This window comes from Ornithorhynchus anatinus, chromosome 10 (genome assembly GCF_004115215.2).
Source record: "Ornithorhynchus anatinus isolate Pmale09 chromosome 10, mOrnAna1.pri.v4, whole genome shotgun sequence".
In the NCBI taxonomy this organism is placed as follows: domain Eukaryota; kingdom Metazoa; phylum Chordata; class Mammalia; order Monotremata; family Ornithorhynchidae; genus Ornithorhynchus; species Ornithorhynchus anatinus.
In genome coordinates this window covers 19,541,095-19,564,204 of record NC_041737.1, presented here as the reverse complement: position 1 = coordinate 19,564,204, position 23,110 = coordinate 19,541,095, and the positions used below count along the sequence as shown (strand labels likewise).

The following is a 23,110-nucleotide window of genomic DNA, read 5'->3' as shown; positions in this document are numbered from 1 at the left end:
ATGAGGAAATTAAGGCAGAGATCTCTATAATACATTATAATGCATGGGAAAATAAAATATAATAGTGTTTGTAGATGTGGTCCTTGTCCACAAGAGTTACAGTCCACAACAGAAGATGGACATCAGAATAAATCATAGATAGAATTTAGGGGAAAACTATATTTTGGAATGATTTATAATTTAATCCAAAGAGCATTTTCACCATACGATATTGGCATATAGCTGGTCAGAACTGAAGCTATACAGAAATCAACTTCTTTACATCTGCGCCTGCATTGCATTCTTTAAGAACATATTTAATAGTTTGACCTTTCACTTGATGTTTCCATTAAAAATATATCAGGGGGACCTGCAAAAGTCCAATAAAAATCAGCATTTATAAGGGAAAGAAAGCAAGATATGTTCCCCTGTTTTACCGTGAATCTATGTTCTGGCTCCTGTGCTAGTTTTTTTTTAACCCAGAATTAAAACAAGTTTCTAAACCAGTAATATGCAGACTTACATGTATCTCAAACACAGTCAGCTTAAACTGGAAAAAAATATTTAAGGATTCACATTAGTGATGACTCTTTTTTCACCCTAATATGTGCCACCCACTGTCCTAAGCACTGGGGCAGAAACATGTTAATCAAGTCAGACACAGTTTCTATCCCACACAGGATTCCCAGTCTAAGTAGGTAATGAATCCACATTCTACAAAGGAGGAAATTGAAACACAGAGAAGTTAAGTGGGTTGTCCAAAGTCACCCAGCAATGACTGCTTTGTCCAATTGAGGAGCACGGTGGCCTAGTTGAAAGAGCCTGGGCCTGGGAGGCAGCAGTCCTAGATGCTAATTCCAGCTCGACTATTTGTAAAGCTTTACCTTTATTAAAAAACATCTTTTTCTGAAACCCAGATTCATAAAATTTAGGCACATCCCAAGCTTCATATTTACTACATGTCTTGAAATGTGGGTGTGAACCACCAAACTGTGGGACAAGTTTTCCCACAGACTTAAATGTAATTTATTTTCCCATTCCTTACTTGACAACCAAGATCTACAGATAAATAAGATGTTTATTGTAGATGGCTTCCATTACCCATCTCTCCATATCTTTCCCCCTCCCTTATCCTCAGGGACTTTTCTGACCCTGTGCATCCCAATTTGTTTTTTCCCTCTACCTCACACTCACCTTCCCAGTGCACTCATCAGCAAAGCTCCACCGACCCCCAATCTCAGAGCTCAGATCTCCTAGTAGAGCTACCAAAATCCCCATGCTCCTCTCCCTTTCTTCCTGGGGCTCTCCAGCTCTGCAGCGGGGATTAACTCACATTTTCCCCACCACCCACTCCCTCCCCGACCTCGCCCCCTGAGCCTTAGTGTATGACAAATCTCTCAATTTTATGTATTGCAATTTAAACAACAGTGATTTTTCAGAACTAGGGGTACACCTAGTGAAAATACACATTATTTTATGAAGGCACATTTAGTACAAAAGTGTGTAGTTAAACAAATGCTTTTTCAACAATATGGTAGAAATACTACTACTATACCTTGAAGTTCCCAAACTTTCAAAGGCACCATTTCTTTAGTACTTTCAATAAGGTGTTTTCTCAACTCCTTCAGATTATCTTTAAGGTCCGGATGAATTTTACTAAATCAAAATATCAGTAAATATCACTTGTTATTTATATCAGTTAGAGCTTCTTTCTGAAACTAAGATCACCTCTTAGGATAATACCTAGGGTAAAACTCGGAACTAGTGCCAACAAAAGGATTTTATAATATATTCTTATGACTTATGCAAATATTTTAATAGGCATTTGCATTTAAGTTCCAATTTTCCTCCCACTATCCTTTTCAAATGGAACTGTTCTATGATGAAAAAATTTGACAGATGGATTTATTTTAAAATAATTTACTTAGTAATTAGAGTTATCAATTAGCACAACTAATCAACAGTCCAATAAATAGAACTCAAAAAGATGCTAAGTCCTTTTGATAATTTCTTATACACACATATATTCATATAGTAATGAATGAGTCATATTATTTCATATATAATATTTGTACCAATTTTGGGGTTTAAAAAGCATGGTTTAAAATTATATTAACCTTCCTTTGGATAACTTTCATCAATCTCTCAGAAAAATCTCTATTTCATGAAAGCCCTTATGCCTTTTCTCAAGAAGGTAAATGGTGATATCCCTTTTGTTCTTCTATTCCTCTGCAAACATACATTTAAGGGTAAGAATTAACTATGATGTCAGTTCGATTACTCCTGTAAACTTTATTTCAGTATATCCTTTCTTATTGTGACCTGCAAATCTGCAAATGACAACAGGTCATATTTGATTTTTCACCTTTATTATTTGCAATTTACCCTTTATAATTATGGCTAATGTGATTTTACGAGGCTAATGATACTGTTAACTAAGGCCCGCAATTACTTCTCTGAATCGGAGTTAATGGTTGACTGAAAGGAGAATTTTTGTATGTTTTTAGAAATTGAGACATCAGGAGGTAATCATAAAAATCTACTTAAGTAAAAGGGAACAACAATCACTTAGGAAAAGCCTCCAAATCTCAAAATTATAACAACATTTAAATTTTAAAAGATATTATAAGGGGTAGTTTATCCTACAAAATCACTTTCCTCAATCCATTGTTTTGGAAGACTTTAAACAGAGTTTGTCAAACATACTTTTTGATAGATTTTCACTAAGGAGGCAGGTAATTCCTTATTAGTTTATTTTCCTGGCATTAATTTTTAAATATATCAAGTATAGTTGAATGTTAAAAATCCATTAGTGAAACTGATGTTAAAAAATAAATATTCCAAATAATTGCCTTTTCTACAAAAAAGTAATATTAGCTATGCTATTCCTATTGCTTTTGAATTTAACCTCCTTTCATCCTATATAAAAGTTAAAATTATTATGTTTTTTGCAGTGATGCCTATAATCAAAGTTAATTATATCATTTAAGTCTTCTTCGTGATTAAAAACCTTCTGGACTTTGTGTAACTGCTGTTAATTATTCAACCTGTAATTTATCTGACTTTCAAGAGAACTGAGAACAATTTAAGCAAATGAATATTAATTGCAATTCCTAGTTCTACACACTATAAATTCTAATTCCAACACAGTTCTTGTTTATTACTGTTGAGAAATCAAGCCCAATCCAACAAAAACTGTTACTTACATATAACCTTGAACAGCTTTCAGAAATTAAATGTCTCATTTTTCATTTTGATTTAAAAAATAAAAACCTTCAAATACAAATTTTAAATAACTAAAATTGAACTTACTTCAATTTCCCAAAAAGAAATCCCTGAACTTCATTTTCTTCATTGTCCTCTTCCAGGTCTGTCTCGTTTGTAGCTGCATTTTGACACACCGAACAAATCAAAATTTGATGGCCACAATGGAAGTACAATTTAAATCAGTTATTTTAGTTTTTGCTTTTTCTATGGCTGAAAATTATTGGAATTATAAAAAGAAGGATTAAGAAATAATTTGGTTGACTTTCTAGACCATCCACTTTGGGGTCCAACTTGCACTTGGATTTGCCCCCTTTATTCACCCCTCCCTCAGCCACACAGCACTCAGGTAATAACTGCAATTTATTTATATTAACGTCTGTCTCCCCTTAGACTCTAAACTCATTGTGGGCAGGGAATGTGTCTACCAACTACCACAATATATAGTGTACTGTCCCAATCATCTGTTACAGTTAATAAGTACTCGATCAATACCATTGATTGACTGATTTATTCAGGTGGCCTACTGGAAGCAAGTCAACTAGACATAAACTCTAATCTTCCACTTCATTTGGATTGTGCAGGGCCAGCTATTTTGCACGTCGTACCAAGTGCCCTACTCCAAAGTGTAGTACATCAACAGAGGGTTATTGGATGACTTGCCTGTCAGGTCGAAGGTGACAGATCCTATCAGACACTTACTTCTAAGTTGTTAGACATCTAGGGACATCTGTGGTCATGGTACAAACTGGCACAAATGGTTGTGGCTAGGCAGGAAATTAATATCCTATACCTTCATATAATAGATTCTCTGTAATGCTGCTGACTCCAAGTGCAGACCCAAGAAGCAGGCAGAATTTAATGCATTAATGAGAGGGCAGAGAGAAGGAATTGGGACATTTTAGAAAGCAGATGGGACGCAGATGCTTGGGACAGGCAACCCCTACACCAAAATGGCCCTGAGGAACTGACACTAAAAATTTAAAAAGTGGTAAAGCAAATTTCAAACTACAAAGTGAGAGAAGGCTGGCAAGTGTAGGGAAACATGAGTTGTCAAGGCACACTTTGTGAGATGCAGGTGGCTTATCCACATGAGTGTGTTAAGACCTTTTAAAGGCAAATAAGGAGCACAGCTTTTATTACCCATCAAATTAAGATGATGGTTGATGGAGAACCCATCAAAAAATAGTCAAAGTATGTAAAATCTTCTACATTCATGTCAGAGCATTAAAAATTGAGGAAATGTTAATTCTCGGTCTTGAGGACATAAAATAATAATAATAATGTTGGTATTTGTTAAGTGCTTACTATCTGGAGAGCACGGTTCTAAGCGCTGGAGTAGATACAGGGTCATCAGGTTGTCCCACGTGAGGCTCACAGTCTTCATCCCCATTTTCCAGATGAGGGAACCGAAGCACAGAGAAGTGACCTGCCCATAGTCACACAGCTGACAAGTGGCAGAGAAGGGAATAGAACCCATGATCCCTGACTCCCAAGCTCGTGCTCTTTCCACTGAGCCACGGACATGAAATTGTGTGTCCAAAGAGAAAACAATGGGATACAGTGTTGGCAGGCTATAAACACTAAAGACAGTACAGAAATGGGTGGATATGCAGCCCTGTTTCCAGGCTGGAACACGCCAAATGCATTTACACATATATAATACTGATAATAAATTTGCTTAGCATTTACTATGTGCCAACACTGCAGTATGTGCTGGGGTAGATACAAGTCAATCAGGCCAAATAGTCCCTGTTGCATAAGGGGCCCCCAGTCAAAGTGGGAGAGAGATTGGGTAATTAATTCTCATTTCAAGAATGGAGGAACTGCAGCACAGAGAAGTTAAGTGACTTGATCCAGGTCACATAGCAGGAAAATGGAAGAGCCGAGATTAGAACCCAGTTCCCTAGACTCCAGAACCACAACTTCTCTATTAGGCTACACTGTACTCATGCCTATTCCTGGATACTTATGCCCAGCTCACCTCTTGGATAGAGCACTGCAGGGGAATTAGGGAACATTTTTCTGACAGACATATCTACCTGGATAGAACCTAAGTAGTATTGGAAGAAATGGTTGTGTGCAGGTGCTTAGGAAAAGCTGGAGGGGGGAAGCGGAGTATTAGCTGATCATCTGGGGTCACAAGGGATGACAACCACCTTACTTTCAGTAAAGTACTATATGTAGACAGTAAAAAGAGCTAGTGTTATAGAGAAGGCTAATGTCGAAGAGTTGAAATCAATTTTTTCATTACCTGGGAATTTATTTTTTTTTAATCAGCAAATAATATCTTAAAAATGAAGTCTCTGTTTTACTACATTATTAACTATACAATAATAATAATGGTATTCACTATGTGTCACACTGAACTAAAAGCAGGAAAGGATACAAGATAATCAAGTTAGAAACAGTCCCTGTCCTTCATGGGGCTTACAGTCTAAGTTGGAGGGAGAACAGGTATTTAAATGATGAAACTGGCACAGAGAGGTTAAATGACTTGCCCAAGGTCACACAACAGGAAAGTGGCAGAGCACGGGTGAGAATCCAGGTTCTCTGACATCAGGCTTGTGCTCTTTCCACTAGGCCATGCAGCTTCTCTAGTGACACAATTCTACCTCTTCCCTATTAAACATCCCCCTTATTCTCCTCTCTAGCCCTATTCCTCTTCTTCAGTTTCAGCAGCCTGATCTTCACCCCCTACATATCTCCTGTCTCAGCCCCATTGTCCCAATCCAAGTCTCAACAACAATATCCTAGTAGGCAGGGACCACATCTACTAATTCTACTGTACTCTCCCACGTGCTTATTACAGTGTCTTGCACAAAGGTGGTGCTCAGTAAATATTACTGATAGAATCTCAATTTTATCTTGTTCCACACAGACACAAATTATAAAGATTCAGTTTTTGCCTCCTTAATGGAGTGCCTGCTGGAACACCAGGAATAGGCATGATATTTTGTGTCACTTTACACTGAGTTCACCCACAAACGTTCATGGTCACAATTCATTCAATAGTATTTATTGAGTGCTTACTATGTGCAGAGTACTGTACTAAGCACTTGGAATGAACAAGTCGGCAACAGATAGAGACGGTCCCTGCCATCTGACGGGCATACAGTCTAATCGGGGGAGACAGAAGACAAGAACAATGGCAATAAATAGAGTCAAGGGGAAGAACATCTCGTAAAAACAATGGCAACTAAATAGAATCAAGGCGATGTACAATTCATTAACAAAATAAATAGGGTAATGAAAATATACAGTTGAGCAGACAAGTACAGTGCTGAGGGGATGGGAAGGGAGAGGGGGAGGAGCAGAGGGAAATGGGGGGAAAAGAGGGTTAAGCTGCGGAGAGGTGAAGGGGGGTGGTAGAGGGAGTAGAGGGAGAAGGGGAGCTCAGTCTGGGAAGGCCTCTTGGAGGAGGTGAGTTTTAAGTAGGGTTTGAAGAGGGGAAGAGAATTAGTTTGGCAGAGGTGAGGAGGGAGGGCGTTCCCGGACCGCAGGAGGACGTGGCCCAGGGGTCGATGGCGCGATAGGCGAGCCAAGGGATGGTGAGGAGGTGGGCGGCAGAGGAGCGGAGCGTGCGGGGTGGGCGGTAGAAAGAGAGAAGGGAGGAGAGGTAGGAAGGGGCACGGTGATGTAGAGCCTTGAAGCCTAGAGTGAGGAGTTTTTGTTTGGAGTGGAGGTTGATAGGCAAACACTGGAGGTGTTTAAGAAAGGGAGTGACATGCCCAGATCGTTTCTGCAAGAAGATGAGCCGGGCAGCGGAGTGAAGAATAGACTGGAGCGGGGCGAGAGAGGAGGAAGGGAGGTCAGAGAGAAGGCTGAGACAGTAGTCTAGCCGGGATATAACGAGATCCTATAGCAGTAAGGTAGCCGTTTGGGTGGAGAGGAAAGGGCGGATCTTGGCGATATTGTAAAGGTGAAACCGGCAGGTCTTGGTAACAGATAGGATGTGTGGGGTGAACGAGAGAGACGAGTCAAGGATGACACTGAGATTGCGGGCCTGAGAGACGGGAAGGATGGTCGTGCCATCCACGGTGATAGGGAATTCTGGGAGAGGACCGGGATTGGGAGGGAAGATGAGGAGCTCAGTCTTGCTCATGTTGAGTTTTAGGTGGCGGGCCGACATCCAGGTGGAGACATCCTGGAGGCAGGAGATGTGAGCCTAAAGGGAGGGGGAGAGGACAGGGGTGGAGATGTAGATCTGCGTGTCATCTGCGTAGAGATGGTAGTCAAAGCCGTGAGAGCGGATGAGTTCACCAAGGGAGTGAGTGTAAATGGAGAACAGAAGAGGGCCAAGAACTGACCCTTGAGGAACTCCAACAGTTAAAGGATGGGTGGGGGAGGAGGCACCTGCGAAGGAGACCGAGATTGACCGGACAGAGAGATAAGAGGAGAATCAGGAGAGGACGGAGTCCATGAAGCCAAGGTGAGAGAAGGTATGGAGGAGGAGGGGATGGTCGACAGTGTCAAAGGCAGCAGAGAGGTCAAGGAGGATCAGAATGGAGTAGGAGCCATTGGATTTGGCAAGAAGGAGGTCATGGGTGACCTTAGAGAGAGCAGTCTCGGTAGAGTGGAGGGGACAGAAGCCAGATTGGAGGGGGTCCAGGAGAGAATGGGAGTTAAGGAATTCTAAGCAGCAATTGTAGATGACTCGTTCTAGGATTTTGGAAAGGAAGGGTAGTAGGGAGATAGGGCGATAACTGGAGGGGGAAGTGGGGTTGAGAGCGGGTTTTTTTTAGGATGGGGGAGACGTGGGCATGTTTGAAGGCAGAGGGGAAGGAGCCATTGGAGATTGAGTGGTTAAAAATAGAAGTTAAGGAAGGGAGGAGGGCAGGGGCGATGGTTTTAATTGATTATTTCTATGTCTGGGACTACATTTGATTTATCTTTTGAAGCACATATTTTAAAAACTATATGTAGGATGAGATAGCCATTCCAAAACTCATGTTAGTATGAAATACTAAATCATAATATAGTCTCCAAATTTTCTATTTATATAATACATACACAGAAAACCTACCTTTAACTTGTGAATCATCCATTACTTTGTACTCAGTGCTTTTAATTGCAAGTTCCACACCATACCCAGATAAATACATTTTCTTGGATTTTGGTTTCTATTCAAAGAGATTGTTTGGAGAAGAAAAAATACTATGATAAAAAAATATTTTTAGAAATAGAAATTGCTAAACTTGATCTGAAAACATTTAAGGCATTGCTTGTGAAGGATAGATTATTATAAATAGCAGAATTTTAACTGTTTTTGACAAATACATCTTCATAAATGTACTATCCTTACAGTGTACAAAAACAAATGGAAAAAAATAATTGCTTTTATTAAACTCTACTTCATCATGGCCAGCTGAAATGATCAGAGGGGTATTTCCTCATCGTGACCATTGACAAATGACTGAAAACAAAGGTTAGAAAAAGTTTAAAGCTTGTTCTCTACATCCAATCATGACCCACATAGCACTGAAAATAATTAGCTGAAAGTATGATGAATTAGTGATGATTTAATCCTCATGAAAAGTAATTTGCAATAATCCAAATAAATTTTCTGTCAGCTTACTCACTTGTCTTCCTGTCTCCAATCTATCGAATTGTACATTCCAAGTGCTTACTACAGTGCTCTGCAAACAGTAAGCACTCAATAAATATGATTAAATGAATGAATGAATCTCCTTGTCTATGCTACACCACTGCATGGATTGTGGTCAAAAATGCAATTTGGCAGTCAATCCAATGGTTACCCACGTTCCTAACAGTACCAAGGTTTTCCACCAGTTCTCCTCTCATATAGCTTTTTCTTCACCCACTACGTTCTAGTTCACACTCTTCACTTTACCTTACCTTGTTCTACCTTGCTCCCAACTTTTCTAAATCTGACTGCTTGCTCATGTATCTGGTGCTCCTTTCCCTTTCCAAATCCTCCCACCTTCTTAGTCCTTTTGAAATACCACTTCCTCCAAAAATTTTAGGCACGAGGCCAACTTCAGCCACTTTAAAAACATCCTTATTGCCCTGTCTTCTGCTCAGCAACATTACTTCTCCTCACTCAATTCCCATGACCAACTGCCCTGCCAAATAATCCAGATCTTTCAGATTATGGGCATGCCCATAATTGATTTTAATGTGTCTTCCCCTGTAGACTTCAGCTCTTTGTGGGCAGGGAATATGTCTACCAACTCTGGTGTCTTGTATGCTCCCAAGCTCTTAGTAAAGTGCACTGCACGTAGATTAAACTGATTTAATCAATCAATGGTATTCATAGAGCTCTGACTATGTGCAGTGCACTGAAATAAGCACTTGGGAGATTATAACAGAATTAGCAAACACAATCTCTGCCCATAAAGAGATTAGTCTAGAATTAACTCTTTCCTGAAGCCCATAGTGTCCCCATTTCCCTTCTCTCTTGACCCTATTGACCTTGTCAACTACTTTAATGACAAAACCAAATCTATCAGGTGTCAGTTTCCTAAAGCCTCACCTTCCTAACCCTCTCTCCTGCCCACATCTACTCTCTAAGCTTCTCTCAAGAAATCACCTGTCTGCTTTCAAAACCTTTCCCCTATTCCTACACTTCCAAAACTATTCTCTCTCATCTTGTTAAAATACTCCCATTCTCCTCTCCCTGACTTCCATCTCAGTGACTGATTGCTCTTTTCCCTCTGCCCTCAAACATACCCTCGTCCCTCCTAACTTAAAAATACCTGCTCTGGATTCTGCAGCACCTTCCAGCTTTTCCCCACCCCCCTCCTCCCATTCCTGCCCATATTCCTCCTCCCATTTCCTTTCCTCATTACTTTCTTTACCCTTTGCAATCTGGTATGTGCCTTATTCATTCCACTAACACTGTACTCTCAAATGTCACCAATGACCTTCTCTAACAAATTCTACTCTGTCGTAACCTTCCTCAACTTCTGAGTTACCTTTGACACCGTGGAGCACTGCCTTCTCCTGGTTTTGGGTTTTTCTAACTTGGCTTTTCTCATAGTCCTCTCACTTCTCTGATCAATCCTTCTCCATATCTTTCACCGGCTCTTCCTCTACCACAAATACGCTGAGACTATTTGTTTTCTGTTCCTTTCTCTTGACAATCAATATTAATTCCCTTGGGCAGCTCTCTGCGCCCAGGTTTTTAAGTATCACTTCTATGTAGAAGATTCCCAAATCTACCTCTCATCTCTTCCACAAACTTGGATTTTCTCCCAACTCCAGGTCAACTCTACAAGGATGCCTACAGGCAACTGAAACTATATAGGTGCCACAATGAATTGTCATTTTCCCTCCCAAACCCTCTTTTCCATTTAACTTTCCCATTACATTGCACAATACCACCATATTCCCAGTCTCTGAAACCTGCAAATATGGCATTACCCTTGACATCTTCATCTCTTTCAACCCCCATAAAATTCAGTCAATCACAAAATCCTGTATAATTGTTCTATAACATTTCCATCCAAACAGCCACCACTTGTCATTTCCCAGCTTGACTACCATAACAGCCTTCTCACATATCTCCTTGCCTCCAGTCCCTCTCCATTTCTGCTCCCAGGCCGTTTTTCTAAAATGTTATTCAGCACATGTTCCTGACATCTATCTTTGCATCATGTAGAAACTCCTGATCATTGTTTTTAAGGCACTAAATCAGCTCCCTTCCTCTAACTTATGCTCTCTTCTCCCACTTTACCCCAGCTCACACTCTTCACTCCTCTGAAGCTCCATTCTCATCTTTCCACCGACCGCTTGTTCACATCATCCCCCTGTTCCCCTTCAAATTTAACAAACCCAGTTCTCATTTTAAGCCCTCCTGAAATCACATCTCCTCCTGAGCCCACTTAGCATGTCACTGGTTATCTCTCTGAGCAAGAAAGTTACAAAACATGCCCCCAAATTCAGGGGAAAAAAATGAAGTAAAATACTTCATCTAGGAATACCAGGCCTGATTTTCCAATTCCTCAAGTGAACTGATTTATTTGTAATTACAGTAATCTGGCAATGTTGGGTACTGACAAAACTTACTACCTGTTGTTTCAGCTTTTAGATTATTTTTAAAAATTCAGAACAAAATGCATTGGAGAGCAAGTTAAAGAAATAAATGTCACTCATGCTGCAGTGATTCCACAGAAGAAATGGAATTTCAGAGAACCAATTTTCTTTATCAGTTTCAGGAAAGTATTCCACTTACTTGTCAAAGATACATGTTTATTTTATTTCTATTTATTTTTTCTATTTGAAAATGCATTTTAATACCTGGATCTTAGTTAATTAGTTTGGATTTGCAATCCAAGATGCTCATATGCTAAATTAATTCATGAGAATTTTTCTGCATTTATACTTCTCATCCTTTAAAACACATCTATTTAAAAATGAGCATAAGTAGACATGTGTCCATTTTTATACACTGAAAATTTAGAGCATGAATATTCTGGATGTACAAATTGAAAGCCACTGAAGACAAATTCTTACTTAACAGCTAAAGGTCCTAACTCTGTGTGATCTGATTAATGTGATCTGATTAATTATCATATATGATGAGGGCAAAACACTGGCTACATAAAACCTGAGAACTACCACTTAAACACAAAGCATACTGCTTCAAGGGATAAGATATATTGTATAAGTTGGGACAATCATCACCGCACTCGCACACATTCTTTCATTAAGGTGCTGCTTTTGACTAGCTTGGACTCAGAAGCTCCAGTGATGGCAGTAGCCTAACAGCAAGGAAGTGGAAGAACAGGAGGAGAAGTCATCTAGCTTCTTTCTTCCCCTCCTCATCTTGCTCCAGTGTTCTTTCCTTGCACCACCTTTCTCTGTTTCCCTTTGGATTTTTTTATTTCTCAGTTTCTCTCTCCCTCTGTCCATTCTTTGTGATTCCTCATTCTCTGTCCTTTTTTCGTTCTTGGTCTTTTGGTCCTCCTTTCCCTCCTTCTCAGTGCCATGCCCGAGAAGCCCTACTCCTCTATGATTTCCAATTTCATCGGTTTCAGTTTCCTCAGGAATACTGATAAGTACTATGAAAAATAATAAACACCTCCATCTCACAATCTGTAAGCTATCATTTTTATTCTGAACAAACAAATGGTTTCTTTAAAGGTCAAATATCATGTCAATACAGCTCTTGGATCAAAGAATACAGATGAAATGGTTTACCTAAGTAAACCAAGTTTAAGTGACAGTTTGAATGACAAAATCCAACTGGTTCAAAACTGGGGAAGAATGATCCTATTAATATTCAATCAATCAAACGGTATTTACTGAGTGCATACTGGCTGTACAGCACTAACCTGAGTGCTTGAGAGAAGAGTGCAATACAATAGAATTGGTAGACATGTTCCCTGCCCACAAGTAGCTTATAGTCTATGGAAGTGACCCACAATTTGTTGACTTTTCCTTTGTCAGCTAACTTTCTGTCTAGCTTGCCAGCTCTTAGGATTTCCAGAACCTTATGGTGACTTGGCAGTGCCTCAAGACCATCAGGGTTCGGCATGGCTTCAGGCAGACCTGCCCTGGGCCACAGATAACTGTGAAGAAACAGGAAAGGTTTCAGGGATGGGTCAGGATGCTTCTTTCATTCATTCATTCAATTGTATTTATTAAGTGCTTACTCTGTGCAGCACACTGTACTAAGCACATGGAGAAGTATAATACCACAAGAAACAGTGATGATCCCTGCTTCAGTGAGCTCACAGGCTAGAGGTGGGGAGACAGACTTCAGTACAAATAAACACACATCAATACACAAATAAAATTACAAGATATACACATAAGTGCTGTGGGGCTAGGAGTCAGGGGGAGAACAAAGAGAGCAGTCACAGGTTCAGAAACCCTCTCCTCCTTGTGCTGGACAAGATCTGTTGTCCTTTCAACACAAAATAACATCGACAATAGTAATAATAACAATAGTTGTGGTATTTAAGCATTTACCAAGTGCTTAGTACAGTCCTTTGCGCACTATAAGTGCTCAATAAATAAGACATGAATATGAGAAGCACTATACTAAGTGCTAGGGTAGCTACAAGATAATCAGGGCCAACATGAGGCTTCCAGTCTAAATAGGAGGGAGAGCAGGTACTGAATCCCCATTCCGTAGATGAGGGAACTGAGGAAGAGAGAAGTTAAGTGATTTGCCCAAGGTTGCATACCAGGTAAGTGATGGAGTTGAAAGAGAACCCAGGTCCTCTGACTCCCAGGATCCTGGATCTTTCCAGTAGGCTACATTGGGCCAAGGGGACCTTTGGGAGTGCCTCATGATTGCCTGGTTTCCTGAGAACCCCAAAGTCAACTATGTGGCTAAGGGGAGGTCCCACAAACCAGGAGCCATGCCCAGCAAACAAGGATATATGGCCCTAAGTGGGTCCACCAATGCCATTCTAAAGTCTTGTGGCAGATAGTGACAGAGAAAAGCTTACTTCTTCCTCCACTGCCAATCTCTGCTGCCCATTGCTATCTGTCCCCTGCCATTCTGCCGGGCTAAGAGGACCAAATGACTGCCATTGTTACTAGCCACCAATGCTGCCACCACCCAAGCCCGTGGCAAGCACAGGTGCCAGATCCAAAACCAGTTCTTATGGACATACAGTGCTCTGCACACAGTAAACACTCAACAAATGCCATCAAATGAAAGAATGAATTGTTTCCAGTAGGACTGGAGGACTGATTTCTAACCATGTTAGAAGTTTACCTGTACCCTGAACCAATTCAGACATGGTAGTATTATCGGCTTTGCCATCACTGAAAGAGAACAATTCTTATTCAGTGATGATGGCCATCACTAGGGTCAATGCTGAAAGGAACACTTCTTTTGACTCTTTTTAAGCAGAGGCAAAAGCATTCACTCCTGTTGCTTATTGGGTCCTGCCTAAGGTCATTTTTGATATTGTGAGCCTTCCACTGAAAGACAGAGTCACATCTAATTCCCATCTGTGTATTCTTTCCCAGCTAGGACAGAACCTCCAAAAGCCACATTGTTCTACCCCACCTCAGGGGTATGCGATCAATGACTTTTGTTCAGTACTCACCATTCCAATGATTAAATAATCACTGATCATATATGTTGATGTTACACAATTATCGGTCACTGATATGCTTAAATTATATATTAAAAATTATTTATATTAATGACTTCCCCTCTAGACTGAAAGCTTGATGTGGGCAAGGAACATGGCTACCAACGCTGTTTGTATGTAGGCTCCCAAGCACTTAGTACAGTGCTCTGCACATAGTATGAATTCACCAAGTACCATTGATAATAATATGTTCTAGAACTACAAGATGATTACGCTAAATTAAATGATGGATAATGACAACCACTGCAGAAAAATAGTTTTGTTTGACCTTTCTCACTTTGGGAAAAAAAGGAAACAACTATACCTGAACGTAATGCCGGAAAACATACATAATCTCCTGGTTTTGAGCTTTTTCAGCGAGGATTTTATGAAATTTAACGAAGTCCTTTGTACCCATTTCTGCATAAAGAATAGCCACTGGAACATTCTCATTGATTTTAGGGTATTTATGATCTCCTTTGAAAAGATATGGCCTGGGTCTAGAATTAAAACAAAATCCAGTCAAAAAGTTGACAAGCAATAGAATGACAAGAAGAGTAATCATTTTTCCTTCCTTGTTGCTATATTTACATAATTATATGTGAAAAATAAAGATGAAACCCAAGCATACTCTAAAGGGATTACTGCACCAATAATTTGACAAGACTAGTGCCCAATCATCTTTGATAGAATCTTTAAAACTAAGAATTTTAGATCCTTCCACAATTTTAGTGACATTCATGAGATGATGCCTTCAGCTGCAGGATAAAGAATTCACAATGTGGGCAAAATGGCAAAGAAACAATGGTGGAGTTATGTAGAATGAAAAACACTACAAATATTGAATAGGTGGACTCTACAACCCTGAATTTCAATATAAATTTTATTGCACACATCCAGAAAATAAATTCTCAGCTAAAGTCAAAGCACTAAATCTTCCTTGCTTCTAATTTTCCCTCTCTTCATGGTTTGTAAAATAATGCTTCTTTGGGACATTATTTGAGCTTTGAGATTTGTGTTTTCTCTACCCCTTTCACTGCCTTCTAGTAGACATTTTTCCATTATAACAATAACAATAAATTGAAAGGTTCTTTGGGTTTTCAAGCAAATGCTATAATTAGCTGAACTTCCTATTTTAAAAGGTAGTGCTGTAGGTTCACAGGATCATTTCAAATGCACTTTCTCTTTCTGATTTCTTTTTAATGGAAAAATTAATCCTATTTGCAGAAGGCTGAAAGCAAATCTGCTCATATGTTGGTTTTCCTTCAAAGGAAAACAGCTGCTGCTATTAAATTCAATAATCCTGATCGACTACTAATGTTGGGGTAAATGTGGGGAGAGGGAGAGAAAAGGAGCATGGAGAGAGAGAGAGAGAGAGAGAGAGAGAGAGAATGTGTGTACTGGGTACCCAGGTTCATTCAATCAGTCCATAGGATTAATGAGACATTGCAGCAACTAAGACAGAATTAGTAAACATGTTCTCTGACCTCAAGAAGTTTACAATCTAGGTTCAACAGCTGGCATGAACACTGCAGGAATCCAATGAGGGAAATACTGGACAGAAGCAGTGTGGTCTAGTGAAAAGAGCAAGTGCCTGAGACTCAGCGGACCTGGATTCTAATTCCCCTCTACTACTTGATCTTGGGCAAGTCACTTAACTTCTTTACGCCTCAGTTACCTCATCTATAAAATGAGGATTTAGACTGTGAGCTCTAAATCAGATAAGGAATGTGCCCAATCTGATTATCTTGTATCTATTCCAGTGCTTAGTACAGTGCCTAGTACATAGTAACCACTTAAAAACAATTTAATTTTTTTAAAAAGATGACCATGGGTCTGGGAGTGAGAGGACCTAGGTTTTAATCCAGATTCTGCCACCTGCTTACTGCATGACTTTGGGCAGCTCACTTAATTTTGTATTATTATAAGCAATGATAATAATAATAATAATAATGATAACATTTGTTAAGCATTTACTATGTGCCAATCACTATACTAAGTTCTTGGATAGATACCTATTAATCAGGTTGGATGACATGGGACTCACAGTCTAAGAGAAGACTTGCCTAAGGCCACACAGCAGGCAAGTGGCAAAACTGGGATTAGAACTCAGCTGTGTGACCTTGGGAAAGTCACTTAACTTCACTGTGCCTCAATTACCTCATCTGTAAAATGGAGATTACGACTGTGAGCCCTAGGTAGGATATGAACTATGCCCAACCTGATTAGTTTGGAGCTACCTCAGCATTTAGCACAGTGCCTTGGACATAATAGGCATTTAACAAACATGTAAAAAAGAAATAAAAAAACCCTCAAGATCCTCTGCCTCCCAGGCCTAGGTTCTTTCCATATATTCAATAAGTACAATAATTAACCCCACTATACCCAAATGTAAGTTTACCGAGAACTAGCATGCAACCTAATGGCTTAGAAAATACATTCATTCATTCATTCAATAGCATTTATTGATCGCTTACCATGTGCAGAGCACTGTACTAAGCGCTTGGAATGTACAAATTGGTAAAAATACAAGACAGAAATAGTCTCTATACACCTAAAGCTGATTTTAAGAAGGATGAAATACAACTGGAATGACCTCAGAATACAGTGAAAACAGCTAAAGGGACCTTGAAAATCAACTTACAGAAGTGGAGACTATTTGAACCCAAGCAAAAAAAATGTAATTGTTCCTTAGTACTAGTGTAATAATAGAATTTAAAAGGCTTGGCACATTAATTTTCTAAAATTCCTGCAGTATTTACCTAAAGATTTTAGCAAGTAATTAATCATGTGAACTGTACAAATTTAGCAATTTTTAAAAGATGATATAGATACAAAAACAAACCAAGACATTTTCATTTTGCTGCTAGGAAAACACTTATAGTGCAAGGCTACTTTTTTTAAAAAATGAACTATTTCCAATCTCTCCAAATACAGTTTATTGCATTTACCTCTCAGCAGCCTTCCTCAGAAGCTTTTTAATCTCCTTAGTTTTACAGGTGTGCTGTTCATGAATAACCACAAATGCACTGCAACCTTCTGGTGGCGGTTCATCAGCTGCAATCTAACATTTCAAAAATTATTCTCAGTTGGCTAGTTTATAAACACAATGGGACTCCAAATTAATACACAACTCCAATTAAAATAATAATGGTCACATTGTTATCCTAATGAAAATGGACAAAAATTTCAAATAAATGAAATAAAAATGGCATTATTTAAAATGTTTTCAATTAATGGGAGAAATCACAATAAAAGCTAATGTAAATCCAAGAAAATCTAACTTAAAAGTTGTAGTTAAAGCTTCATTCACTATAATAGGTTCCCTATTCACATCCAATATAATTACTTTTCCTCTCATGATTACAAAGAGACCTCATCTTAAAAATAAATCTCATTATACTATTTCTCATTTATAATTTTTTTAAATATTTGGTTCCCAGTGATAATGTTCTGAGTAGGACGCAATAATTAACATGGTTAATTGTGACACATTATTTCAAACTTATTTCCAGATATAGCTCAGGCAATTTTTACACACCTGTTGAAACATCTGAATGGTTGGAGAGTATGCCCTTATTGAAAAGGCAAATTTTAGGAGATTTATCTGCAGATTTGATAAAAATTGTCCTGCTTTCTTCAATATTAAGTTGTAATAGGAATATTCTGAGTCTGTTTAAAAAAGGAACGAACTATTAGTATATTTTTTAATCAAAAACTACATACATACCCATTTCTATTCATTCGGTGACAATATATCAATGTCACAACAAAGATTTCAAGTTCTTCTATCTTCGGTGCAGAGAAAAATGAAAGGTGGTAAACCCTGGTTCCCAAATCTGACAGTAAAATAAGATGGCGCTTTCCACCTGTTCTGTCACAAGACTGTGGAAGATGGGGGAGACCACTCCCATATCGTCAATAAAAAGAAAAAAAGGACTTGAAAACCTGCCAACAGAACCAGTTCACACAGGCCCCACCTAGCAGTGGGGGAGATTTCCACATGGGGAGAATCCTGAAAGAATGTTTCCTCCCTTCCCTCCTCCTCATTTCTCCCTCAGCCACCATCCTCCCCAACCTCAGTATGCTGCTCATCCCCTTGCCAGGGAGCTCACATAAGGAAAGGTCTAATTTTAGGGTCAGGGCTTCTAATTTACAGTTTCAGGGGGATGAACTGATGTGGACCAAATAATAAAAATGATGGCATTTGTTAAGCACTTACTATGTGCCAAGCACTGTTTTAAGCACTGGAGCACTTTACTAAGGGCTGGAAGCGTCCATGCTCTCAGAGATACAAGCACCACGGAGGGACTACCCCATGCCTCCTATTTGACACCACAGCAGTAAATCCTCTCATCATGTTTACTGTGTTGGAAAGCTTTGCCACCACCAAAGCTTTGCCTGGAGTAGATCCCTTGAAAACACCCTCCGACATAGTTCTTATCTTACATATTTTGCTGTTGATATGTATTGCTGAATAGTAAACTGTTTTCATTGTACCTATTATGCTCTTATTATTCTACTTGCCAGTGCTCCCAACTTAAATTTTGTGGGGAAAAATTAAAATTAAAAAGTTAGTGTGGGTCAACTCATTACCACAACACATTTAGTACGCAGGAAGTGATTTTTGCTCTCCAACTATCTCTCTTAAGTGCCTGAATACATATCAATCAGTCACTGCTACTGAACACTACGTGCAGAGCACTTTACTAAGCTTGGAAGGATACAATACATGAGAGTTAGTAGATATGTTCCCTGCCCACAACAATATGTGACTTGCAGTCTGTTTTGGCATGTCTTTGTGCTTCAGGCCCACTTATACAACCCTGCATTTGTAGCTGATTTCTGCAAGCATGCAGATGTATCTACATATATATATATATATATATCTGTATATATGTGGTGTCTAAGTATGTACCATCATTATCACTCAGTTATTAATCAATTTATCAACTTTTCAATTAATCAATAACATTTATTAAGCACTTATGGTGTGCAGAGTACTGCGCTAAGCACTTGGGAGAGTATAATATAACAATAAACAGAGTTGGTAGCTACATTCCCTGCCCACAAGGAGCTGACAATTACCAGGTACAGAGCACTGTATTAGGAGTTTGGAAGTTTCATTTCTTTTAAGAACCTACAATCTAATGGGGAAGAGTGGAGAATTGGGGTAAAGAGACATCCTTGGCTTTTGCCAGTAGGGAATCACTGGTCACTCTTCCTCTTTCACTCATGTGCATACATTCACTCACTCACTCACTCCTGACCCATCATCATGGCCAGAGTTGGAGTGGGATTTATGGGATGCATACAGAATTTTAGCTTTTTGCCAAAAGGTGGGTTTGGATCCTTACTTTCTTATTTGCAGCGTGCAAAGCCCGACGACCCCTTCTCCAGTCACTTATATCATATGTGTCTGTGTGTGATGTGTCCATTTAAAATTCAACTGCTCCACTAAGGACAGGTTGTCTGGTAAAGAGGTATAGGTAGAAAGGGTAAACCTGAGGGCTTGTGAGCTCGGAAGGCATTTAGAGAGTCCAGGAGCTGTCCTGGGCCGGCTCTGGTTCTGCCATTCTCCACATCCACACCGACAAACAAAGACCTATGTTGATCCCAGAAGCAGAAGCTTGATGAAACTGGAGCTGTTTAGAAGCATAATAGCAAACTATGCCTAAAAATGATCATTCAATAGTCAAAGTAAACCAGAAAAATGCAGGATTAGAAACTCCAGCCAGGATCCTGTTGATAGTTCTGTACAGTTTCCAAAAATCAATGCCAAGCCAGATTCCCAAACAGAATAATGGCCAAAGTCAAGAGTTTAGTCAATACTACAAATTGGAAAGATATCAAAAGTAAAGTTAACAGAATAACATACAAAGCACTGAGTTTAGGCATTCAAGCTTCAAATGTGCAGTTTTAATTACGAAAGGCCACTGGGTAGAAAAGGTTCTAAAATTAAAATGACTACAAAATTATCTCACTCTACCTTTCTTTTTACCCCAAGTAAAGCTTAAGAGAGAGAAATACCTCACTACATGGTACTCTTCTAGCTGAGTTCTAGGGGAGCAGCAGGAAGAAACAGAGTAACGCTCCAGGCTAACTGCGGCTTTTTCCAAAATTTCCCCAGGGGAACTCCAAGAGGCAGGTGGAGCTCTGCCACTATTGGCAGAAAAGCCCAGTCCTCCCAAAAAGCCCCAATAGCTTCTGGTAGGTGTGGAGAATACCAATCTCTTTGCCCGCTATGTTTTGCAGTTCTTCTTGTCATTTCTTCCTGGAAATTCACTTGCCAGACTCTTAGCCACCATTTTGGCTGTGACCTCACAATCTAATGCCAAAAGACAAGGTGGCATGTGCTGACTTGGCTGGCACTTAGAAGAAACATTTTCTTTTAAGTTCCTGAACCTTGACTCAGAACACGAGAGAAGGGCCTGCATATCCCAGTCCCGGCAGCTGAGTTATGACTGTAGGATACCCTCTGCCTCTTCCTCCCTGCCCAACTGTGGCTCACAGTAAATTTGTTGAGATGCAGCAAGGGAATGGTCCTGGAAATATAGAAATGAGGGACAAATGCAGCAGCTGTGGCTTTTGCCATCAAGGATCACCAAATCTTCCTCAGGCATGTTCACCCCCTCTCCTCTTTTGTCTCCACGGCCAGAGTTGGAGCAGAATCTCCTGAAAGAAAGAAGGTGAATCCAAACCCCAAAAGGGGAAGTAGGAGGCCTCAGGCTCTCTATCTCATCAAGCTTGGATTCTAACTCACTCTCCTGTTGCGACCCCCTATCAGATTCAGAGTGGGGTTTCTTTCCTCAGTGTGTATGCATGCAGGAAGGTGGGAATTGGGCCCCAGCTCTTCGCAAAAAGTCCAGATTACTAGGTTCCTAAGCCTTCCCCTTCCCACTCCCCTTGAGGATTGACTCCCCAGCCAATTGGAGGCAGAGATTCCAGCTCTCTTCTCCATGTCTCCTTGTGTGGGGCAAGGAAAGGCTTCTCCGGGGGAGAGGAGTGGTGGGGAATGAAGGCTTTGCAACACAGCCCAGATGGGAATCCGGGGAGGAGCTGATCTGGCCTTGCTCAAGTGTCATAAATCCCAGGCAAGCTGCTTGTTGTTTAGGGAAAAGGGAAGCTGCTTTGATACTCCTTTATCCCCCAGATACAGGTAGTTTCCCTAGGAAAAGTGTTGAGTTTAAAAAAGGTTTTGAATGAGAGAACGTGCAATGGCTGAGGAAGGTAGAGGATTTGAAATGAAAAATGACTACGTCATGTGGGAGACGGAGAGTGGCAAGGCTTGAGACAATTTGTAGGGAAAAGCAAATAGAAAATAAAATAATTTAAAATATTTTCAGTATTTCAGAATGTTACATACAGGCTATTATAAACAACTGCATGTCTTCCCTAATTGTATTAACTAAATCCAGGTGAAAAAAGGCCTAATCAAACAATTAATAATATTTATTGAGTGATTGTGTGCAGAGCTTGACTTCTGGGGGTTTTGAAAACTCATAAAAGTTCCCTGTCCCACACCCTACACCTACATTAGGACTATATGTAGGGAGAGACGATCCACGTAACCTCTAAAGTGTTGGAACTAGGATGTGTGGAAATAGGGTGTGCCCATTCTGGGTTGTCTCAAATGGTTAAAAATGGAATAAATGGAGGGGAAGATCAGAGGGAATGCCATCTAAGAGAACCAATCACAGGTATTTATTGAGTGCTTACTGTCTTGAGTGAGCATTTACTAAGTGCTTGGGAGAGTATAATACAATAGAGTTGGTAGGCACAATATCTGCCCTCATGTAGTTTTCTGTTTAATAGGGGAGATTGAGCAGCCCTAACTTAGTCTTTGCACTCTTTTCATAAATACCCTACCTCTTTTTATCTATTTTCACCATTATTCTTGCTTTTAGAAAAATCAAGAGGAATTCTTCTTCTCTTTAATGCCCCATCAGGTTAAAAGAAACCTCACCTTTATTTAGTCAGGCTGAAGGATCTTATTTCTCATTTCAGTAAGGTCACTCTGACAATTCCCTCATGGCGCAGCACTGTACTCTGAAACATATGTTTAACTGCTTTATTCATTCTAGTTTAACATAATTCAAGAAATAGGCATCCAGGGCCCCTCTTGGGAGAGTATTATACAGTCTAATAAGACTCACTGTTAGGGTTTTTTTATCCATCCTAAATATGCCTTTGTGCAATTAGATCCCATTATTTCTCATTTTTAAAATTTATAATTCATACAATCATGTGCTTATTGCATTCTTCCGGGGACATTTACAGATTAAACACAAAATAAGGGCACAGTTACATTTTGGCTACATACACTGATTTTTAAAATTGTGCATGAACTTAAGGAGTGTTTTCCCTCCACATCAGTCAGGCTGAAAGTAAGTGTGCTGCAGGTGGCTAGGAGCTGAGCCGGACTGGGATGAGTGACTGAGGAAGTCACCACTGCACTTAGAGACATAAATGGCAAACTGGCAACTAGGATTGATGTCAAACCTACTGAAATCAACCAGAAGCAAGGGCAAATAAACCCAGGTTCAGCTGATCAACTGCTTTAGGCCCCATCACTAGGGTCTCCAGGGCTAGGAAGATCCTACAGGACCAAAGCAAGGCATGCTAGCTACATTGGGGAAAGTAGTCCAAATCCTTTATGTTGACCCTGCTGCACAGATTAGTTCCATGGCATGGAACAGCTTGGAGCCAAACAGGAGAATGAGCCAGCAGAAGTAAAGGAATGCTGCTTTTCAATCCACCTAATCAGTCAGTCAATCCATGATATTTATTGAGTGCTTACCATGTGC

At 39.8% G+C, this 23,110-nt stretch overlaps 1 protein-coding gene across 3 annotated transcripts in view; it reads right to left on the bottom strand.

The window, feature by feature from the left end:
* The window catches only part of UGGT2 (UDP-glucose glycoprotein glucosyltransferase 2), a 126,673-nt gene that overhangs the window by 89,327 nt on the left and 14,236 nt on the right, over positions 1 to 23,110 (bottom strand). For 2 of the 3 annotated variants that reach the window (XM_029073585.2, XM_029073586.2), the window contains exons 3-8: positions 17,845 to 17,975; positions 17,255 to 17,367; positions 14,629 to 14,803; positions 8,270 to 8,366; positions 3,292 to 3,364; positions 1,535 to 1,635 (exon numbers count right to left, since the gene is read on the bottom strand). In XM_029073585.2, the coding sequence (XP_028929418.1) occupies positions 1,535 to 1,635; positions 3,292 to 3,364; positions 8,270 to 8,366; positions 14,629 to 14,803; positions 17,255 to 17,367; positions 17,845 to 17,975 (690 nt within the window). Of the gene's footprint in view, positions 1 to 1,534; positions 1,636 to 3,291; positions 3,365 to 8,269; positions 8,367 to 14,628; positions 14,804 to 17,254; positions 17,368 to 17,844; positions 17,976 to 20,333; positions 20,432 to 23,110 lie in introns of those variants that run through there. The other variant, XM_029073587.2, reaches the window with a different exon arrangement.